Source organism: Oryza brachyantha, chromosome 12 (assembly GCF_000231095.2).
Source record: "Oryza brachyantha chromosome 12, ObraRS2, whole genome shotgun sequence".
Taxonomy (NCBI): domain Eukaryota; kingdom Viridiplantae; phylum Streptophyta; class Magnoliopsida; order Poales; family Poaceae; genus Oryza; species Oryza brachyantha.
Window position 1 is genome coordinate 7,244,207 of NC_023174.2, and position 8,304 is coordinate 7,252,510.

At 40.1% G+C, this 8,304-nt stretch overlaps 1 protein-coding gene across 1 annotated transcript; it reads left to right on the plus strand.

The window, feature by feature from the left end:
• Positions 1-610: 610 nt before the first annotated feature.
• On the plus strand, positions 611-6,277 carry LOC102707089 (protein STICHEL-like 2). The gene is made up of 8 exons (XM_006664937.3): positions 611-743; positions 1,673-3,310; positions 3,388-3,607; positions 3,743-3,931; positions 4,019-4,219; positions 4,307-5,009; positions 5,201-5,273; positions 5,836-6,277. The coding sequence occupies exons 2-7, from the start codon at positions 1,775-1,777 to the stop codon at positions 5,268-5,270; spliced, it is 2,919 nt and encodes a 972-aa protein (XP_006665000.2). The 5' UTR covers positions 611-743; positions 1,673-1,774; the 3' UTR covers positions 5,271-5,273; positions 5,836-6,277.
• The last annotated feature ends 2,027 nt before the right edge of the window (positions 6,278-8,304 follow it).

Consider the following 8,304-nt stretch of genomic DNA (forward strand, 5'->3'; position numbering starts at 1 on the left):
ATCGGATGTTTGGACACTAATTTGAAGTATTAAACATAGACTAATAAAAAAACTAATTTCATAAATGAGAGCTAATCCGCGAGACGAATTTTTTGAGCCTAATTAATCCATAATTAGCAAATATTTACTGTAACATCACATAGGCTAATCAAGGATTAATTAGGCTCATTAGATTCGTCTTGCGAATTAGCCCAAGATTATAGATGGGTTTTATTAATAAACTACGTTTACTATTTTTAATAATTATCCAAATATCCGATATGACTAGGGGCCAAAGTTTAGTCACTAAAAACAAACACCCTTTCCTTAGTGTAGTAGTAATACAATTTTCTCACACGAGTATAGTCCCAACAGACAGCAGCCACAGCACCACAGACACAGACACAGTTCCCTCCTCCAGCCAAAATCACAGAAATGCCATCGCCTCGGGATGCACCAGTCCCGAGGCAGAGCCCTACAACAACAACAGCTAGTGCCCCCACACCATTGTTTAATCCCCCCCAACTGGTGCCTTTTTTTTCACCGGCCCTGCCACTGGCCACGTGACCACACTGCCGCACTTCTGCGCTGCTGCTCGCTGTGCTCATCACTCGTCAGAGAGAGGCAGAGAGCTCAGCTCCACTGCTCGGTCACCCACACACACCTCAGCTCGAGGCGACCTTGCTTTCCTGCCGTTGCGGCCGCCGCCGCCGCGCTTCTTCCCTCAACCCGTGCGGCCGGCGAGGCTTGGGTTTCAATGCGAGGTGTTGCACCTTGGGGGCTCATGGTTTCTTCTTTCCTGCATGCTGTGCTCTTCTTGGCTCGGTTCTGTTCTGTTCTCTTCTGTTCTGTTTGGCTCTGGATCTTGGCGTGTCCCCTGCAATGCGGCTAGCTCTGCAGGGAGGGAGGAACGCAGCATGGCTCTCCCATTTGTGGATTTCAGTTTGGTTTCTTGAAATGTTGGGCTTCTGACAGGAGGGTAGCCATTTGGGATTTGAGAGGGTATTTATTAAGCTGCTGTATTTTCAGGTTTTGATTTTGGAGTTGCATTCTCTGCATGTTATGTTACTATTACTATCTGTGGATTTGTTGTGCTTGCTGCATTTATTATTTTTTTTGTGGTGGTGATTTGCAAACGGTACTTACGATTGGTGCCAAGATTTGACTCCTATTTTGTTTTCTTCACACTTGCTAATTTGTTCTCTTTGTGGGTCAAGTTCGTTAGGAAAGGGGAGAATGGGTGGATTATTTGTACTGTGTTACTTTATGTCTTTTTTTCAGTCAAAAGGAGGAAGTGATGGCTGATTCTTTCTTTTGTTCCTCGCCAACCAGCAGGCTGAAACCACATTTGTCCCCATGGTTTTTTTGTGCACCTCTAGCTGGGGCATTTCGCACTTTTGTTTTTGATTGCTTCAACATTTGCGTTGCAGTTGTCTTCAGTAGATATACTACTGTCTTGCTTTGTGATCACCCTATCTTTTGGGGGTTGGGGTCCCTGAATTAATTTTGTAGGGCCAAATGCGAGGATTTCATTGGATTTATGTGAAAAATATAAGGATTGCCCCCTACTATTTTTTAAGTTATGTTCCAGATATATGGAGGCAGCTATGAATATCTTGCAACGGGAATAAATCAAAGTAAAGCTTGAAGCTTCAGAATTTTTATGGTGTTTTTTGTGTTTGATCTGATGCAGGTGCCTGCAAATGGTGACAATACAGCTAGTCCTAATGAAGAAAAGTACCAAGACTGAAGAATTATAGGATCATAACATATAATATTACTGGGGAAATCAGAAATGGCAGACATGAGGCGCCACTCGGTAGATGTTCCACTGTCAAGAACATTGGTGCAGCTCAAGAGGGTGAGGTCGCTGCGGGATCCAGCAACAAACTCTTTGAGCAAGTATGCATCTCCTTCTGACAATATGATCTGGGAGACCGCTTCTAGCAATGGAGTCGCAATGGAGCTAGGTAGGTCAGCACATCATCAATTGATCGAAGAAGATGGAGATTTGGAAGCAGAAGCTACATTGGGTTCAGAGCGGAGTTTTCGGGCACCAAATGCAAGATCCGCATCATATAGGAAATCTTCTGTTGTCAAGATCAGAGGTTTAAACCCAACTAGAAATAAGCAGGTACATCGTGTGCGCCAAGATGGTCATCGCAGGTCACTGGATTCTAGCCACTCTAATCATAGCTCTATTCGACAATTGGCGAACACTATGGTTAACAATGTAGCTGATGGGAAGGAAGAAGAGGAGGAAGTGAATTCTTATGAGCGTGCAGTCCCCACACTGCCAGAAAAGTCTGATGAAGAAGTCAAGATGACAGCGTTTTCCAAATTCAGGAACAAATCTTCTGCTGCGATGAGCCGTGTCGGCAGCCCTTGTATGTCAGCCAGTGAGGCACGGTCAATTGGGTCGAGAAGAACTGAGGAAACACGAGTCAGGTCAAATGATGTTGTTGGATCAAATTTCAGTGGGTGTGGAATAAGCTACTGCTGGTCAGGGGCATCAAAATACCGTGACCTTTATTATGACAGTGATGGTCCAGAGCAGCCTCTGTTGTCACCTGAGGGGACTGATGCAGCGTTCCAAGACAATGTACCATACACTGAGACGCCAAGGTGTTTAAGTCAGAAATTTCGCCCTCGATCCTTCAGTGAGCTGATTGGCCTCAGTGTGGTTGCTCAGTCCCTCTTATATTCCTCTTGCAAAGGAAAAGTTGCTCCAATGTACTTATTTCATGGTCCCCGAGGTACAGGCAAGACGTCCACAGCACGGATTTTTGCTGCAGCTCTAAACTGCCTCTCTCTGGAAGAGCAAAGGCCATGTGGGTTCTGTAAAGAGTGTGTCATCCTCTTCTCCGGGAGGAGTAGAGATGTTAAAGAACTTGATGCAGCAAAAATGGATCGTTTAGGTCGAGTGAAGGCACTTCTCAAGAGTGCATCTCTTGTCCCATACTCATCGCGCTTCAAGGTCTTCATAGTAGATGAATGCCATCTGTTACCAGAGGATGCTTGGTCAGCAATACTGAAGAGTCTTGATGAACCATACCGGCATACTGTGTACATTATGATTACTTCTGACATAGATAGCCTCCCACGCACTTCTATCACACACTGCCAGAAGTTCCATTTTCCAAAGATAAAGGTTGCAGATATTGTCTACAGGTTGGAAAGAATCTGCATACAGGAAGGGTTAGAATTTGACCATGATGGCTTGTACTTCATTTCTGCAAAGTCTAATGGTTCTCTTAGAGATGCAGAAATAATGCTTGATCAACTCAGTTTGCTTGGGAAGAAGATCACAATTTCTCTTGTCCATGAACTTGTGAGTAGTGTTTCCTTTTGGTGCTCAAAGTATATCATATTGTTAGTATTGTCATTTTCCTATGTTTTTATTTGCAGGTAGGATCAGTGTCCGATGATGAGTTGATTGAATTGCTTGATCTAGCTTTGTCTTCAGACACCACCAACACAGTAAGGCGTGCTCGAGAGCTTATGGCATCTGCAATTGATCCTCTGCAGCTGGTCTCTCAATTGGCAAACCTTATTATGGACATTCTCTCGGGAAGATGCCAGTCTGCAGTCACTGAAGTCAGCAAAGGTTTTTTGGGAAGATATGCAAGTAAGCATCCTTTCCTTGTAAATCTTATATCAGATTGCTACTATTGGTTCTTGCTGCAAGTAAATTTTGTCAGTGATGAAGTTGCATGTTGCCATTTCAAAGTTTCGTTGAATTGACCTTTGCTATATCATGCAGTAGCCGAAGTTGGTATAAAGAAACTTAGACATGCACTGAAAATACTATCGGAAACTGAAAAACAGTTGAGAACATCAAGAAATCAGGCTACTTGGGTCACAGTTGCGCTTTTGCAGTTTGGCACCAATGAATCTAACCTTACTGCAGAGTCGAACGACATGCATGCGCATTCAGCAATTGGATATACAGGTACTGTAATCAATGATATTACGAAAAGTTCTGGCCTCCAGATAGAAATCATAGAATGATAACCACTTCTCATATCCAAATGTACAGATGATTGGGTTTCCAAGGTGAACTCAAGCTCCAATTTCTGCCATGCTTGCAACAGCAACAAGTCCAACTGTTCTGAGAGACACTGTAGGCGTCTTAAGCTAGAAAACATCTGGAAGAGAGCAATAGGAAAGTGTCAATCAAGGTCAGCCAAAAGTTTCCTGAGGAAGGAGGGTTTCCTATCATCAGTCCATGTTACTGAAGGTAATTCACATGTACCATCTTAATGTTCTTGATTTTAGCCTGCTTATTATTTTGTGCTAATGTCAACTACATATGAAAAATTCTCAGAGCTGGCTATTGCGGAAGTTGGATTTAGCCATCCAGATCACATATCAAGGGCAGAGAAAATGCAAAGCCTAATAGAAAGCACGTTACAGAATGTTCTTGGCTGCAATGTGGAGGTTAGATTCAAACTTGTTCCACGACCACTGAGAAAAGATGCTAGGTCAAAGAGACAGTCCTTTAGTCTGCTCAGCTGCTCAGGCCGGAAGCAAGAACTGTCAGATTCGGCTGTGACGGACGAAGATGAAGCTGGGAGGCATGAAGCAAGAGAAACACTGTCCAAAGGCTACTCCTCTAGTCAGCAACAATCACCATTCATGATGCAACCCACTGATTCTAAACCAACAGTTCATGGCTGCGAGGACGATGCTCGAAGCACCTTGACATCAAACAGATCCATGACTGATGACTTGACAAGGACATGCAGGTCAGACACTAACTACTCAAAGGGAGCCAGTGAGCAGGGTCGTTTTGATAGCATCCAGGAGCCTGACCTTCAACCAAATTGCTTCTCGCGGACATTGAAGCTTCAGAAGAGGTTCTTCTCATCAGATGCTGCTCACACGATCTGTTTGAAGATACAGCCGCACAACAAGATGGATTTCCTACCTAAGAAGGAATTTGACACTTATTTCTGCGCATATGAGCCTTATGAGCAGTGTTCAAGATCAAATTCGCACGCCACTTACAGCTCAAGAGATGATCATTTGTAAGCAATCTGAATACACTTGGTATTATTGCACATTTTGATGAATAATCTTCATTGTCATTAACACTACTTCAGTAAGATACTAAGGTGTACTAAAAAACATTTTAGTCACGCATGGTAACTGTGTACTCAATTATGTCACTGTCAAGAAGTTTAAAAATGCAGTGCCCAACTCTTTGCTTCTCCTGCAGGTGGACCAAGAATTCTTCACGGTTTGGCTCGCATTTGCTCTGCTGGAGGGGCACTAAGCAAGCAATCTAATAGGTACAATCCCTGTATTTACACATCACTATATCAGAAAGCCATGTGAATTCGTAGTTATTGCCTGCTAGGCTACTAGTGGTCATGTGGTTTCTTGATCTCATTGGTCCTGGTACTATCGGCAACATCGGCAGGTGCCTTTTTGTTGCAATCCACTGCAACATTGCTGCCGGAAAAGTGAATATTGATAGCTAAGATGGATGAATAGAAAAGGCCGAGTTTTCTATGCTAACTTGTAACCGTGTAGCAAAGAAAAACTGCAATGCTTTATAGTTTATATTAGTAGTATAGAAAATTTGTCCAACAGGTGTTTAGGAATTGTTCTTTATGGATAATGGCCAGATAATGGAAAATTATTTATAGGGAGAAATTGGGTATTATATAATATAACCCTAAAAACTTAGAATACGTTGTCTAAGCAATGGTTGAGTAAAGTTTTTTGAGAAATCGTAGTTTGAGGATCGTGGTAACTATAATCCATAAGTCCATAAGCTGAAAAGAACAGAGCTAAGACATTTTACTTTTTAGGCATAAGACTTATTTTTTCATCTCCATGAATTTGCAGAAAATGGATGAGCAAACTAGACGAATCATATTTTAGGCTGCCTCAATTTTTTTGCCCGAAGCCGGAAATTGGGACACCTATGGCAGCAATTTATGAGGGAAAAATGGTGGATTGTACTTATTCTGGATTGGCTGAGATGGTTGCACTTGACCGAGTTCTTGTTCTTGGTAAAACAACCAATGAACTTAAGTTCAATCTGTAAGCTGCATACTTTTTTTGAACGGGAGTAGGCTGCATTTAGTTGGATGTTAGTTATGCTGATTTGACAAGAGATTTGTGCAACCTGTTTCCAGCTCTTTACTGTTATTTAAAGGAATAATGCAAGCAGTCAGTTGTACAGCATGGCAATGATTCCAGTGATTTACTTCTGTTACTTAATTAGAGTACCTTTTGTTGCAAAAAGGAAAATAGAGCTGGAAAAACTTATCATTACCCCTTATCTGTATTGACGCCAAAACCGGAGTTGTAAGGCTTGGAAGTTCTCGTGTCGTTTTAGTACAATACCTAAATTCTTAGAACATAACTACATGCATGTCAGGTCGTTTGATTCTACGAGTACCAGTCAGTTTGACTTTATAACTGATAGCAAGATATGAAACAGAGGGAATGAAGTTAAACCTAAAATGACCTATCGGCTAACAGGCCCTAGACGATGACACATATTGACTTTATAGAAATTTAAGAATACTGAATATAAAACATACTTTATCGGCCAGAGCAAAAAATAATTATTGATATTTCATATAGTTATTGGAAGCAATCTTATTAGATTGGACTTAACTGAGACAATTCAATATTATTCAGTATTAAAGCCAACAGCCAGTATGTTTATCAACACCTATACAACTAAGCATAAGCTGATAAGATTATTTATAGAATTATATGCGAAACGCCTAAACTATTTGTTTAAGAACCAAATATATGTAATATTAATCTGGGCCGATAATTATTTATTACAAACTTAGAAGATCACATTGAAACGAGACAGTTGAAGGTTGGAGTAAACGATAACAGGCCTACACCGATATTAAACGTGATCGATTTCTTAATTAATAACTTGGGGTGACGTATCAGCCTAAAATACTAAGTCTTGCAATTCTAATGGTGATCCTAGACTAGGTTAAAAATAAGATCGAACTAAAACGAATAGTATAGGTTTAAGATCAACCCAATCGAGGATTAACCAATGATTTGTAGGCTTAGCAATCTAACCAATATGCCACTGAATAACTTACTGTCTCTGATAAAACAGTTCATGCATATGTTTCAATCGAATCTATAACTATAATTACCAGCAGACATAGTTGATCGGAGCAAACCGAGGTAGAATTATGTCCAAGATATTTATAAATTAAGGTGTGATCAGGGAATTGCAATTATTCTAAACCAGATAGAATAGATTAAAGCAATCACAAAACTCCAGGTACAATCATTACATAGATTAAATAGAATATTGGACTTAACCGAGAAAGTCCTATTTAACCTATTCAACTGGTGACAGACACGAAGATGATCGACCCCACTCCGATAGCTCGCTCCATTAAAATTGGTGGCGATGCGCCGAGAGTTGTTTTAGTGACATGTATCTCATGTAGATGTTTTTACAGAACTCCAAGTGTATATATTTATATCTATGGGTGAATATTAGAATTTTTTTTATTTTTTAAACCTTTTTAAGAAATAATTTTATTACTAAACCAAACAGAAAAATATTTTTACCAAATTAACCTTTTGGCTACGCCGGTATTGGTGTCGTGGCAAGATAACGCTGTCACGTAGAATACTTGGCGTGGCAGGCTTGCCACTCCACCAACATTAGTGTTGCAGCATATTCTTGCCACGCTAAATACTCTATGTGGCAGCGTTATCTTGTCACGCAAATGTTGGTGGCGTGGCCAAAAGGTTCATCCGGTGAAAATATTTTTTTCCAAGGTTTAGTAATAAAATTATTTATTAAAATGATTAAAAAAAATAAAAAAATTCAAATATTAGTTCATATTGGGCATGCCACACATTTTCTAAAAGATAAAGAAAACACACATGTCCTCATCGTACTCTAAAACTAATCTCTATTGGATGCGACATATGTTTTCTAAAGATAAAAGGAAACCAATCCTAATCGGACTCAACATATATCTCCTAAACACAAAAGGAAACAAATTCCTATTCAGACATGAGACAATACTTACTAAAGATAAAGAAAAATTACTAAATCTTGCTTAATAAATAGATAGAATTAAACTATCATTCCACGGTCTTCACGAGACAAAACTCTTCTGGATAAGCTTTTCTTGACCGAATCCATTAATGATTAATGTGTGAACTAAGCATTTCCTAGGCCTAACTCTACTCAATTTACCCCTGGTATAACATAAATAAAGAAGGATAAACAACAACATAACAATAAGTTACTCGAAAGTAAATACAATAAATACTTTCATTGAAACAATGCATGTTTGAACAAATAAA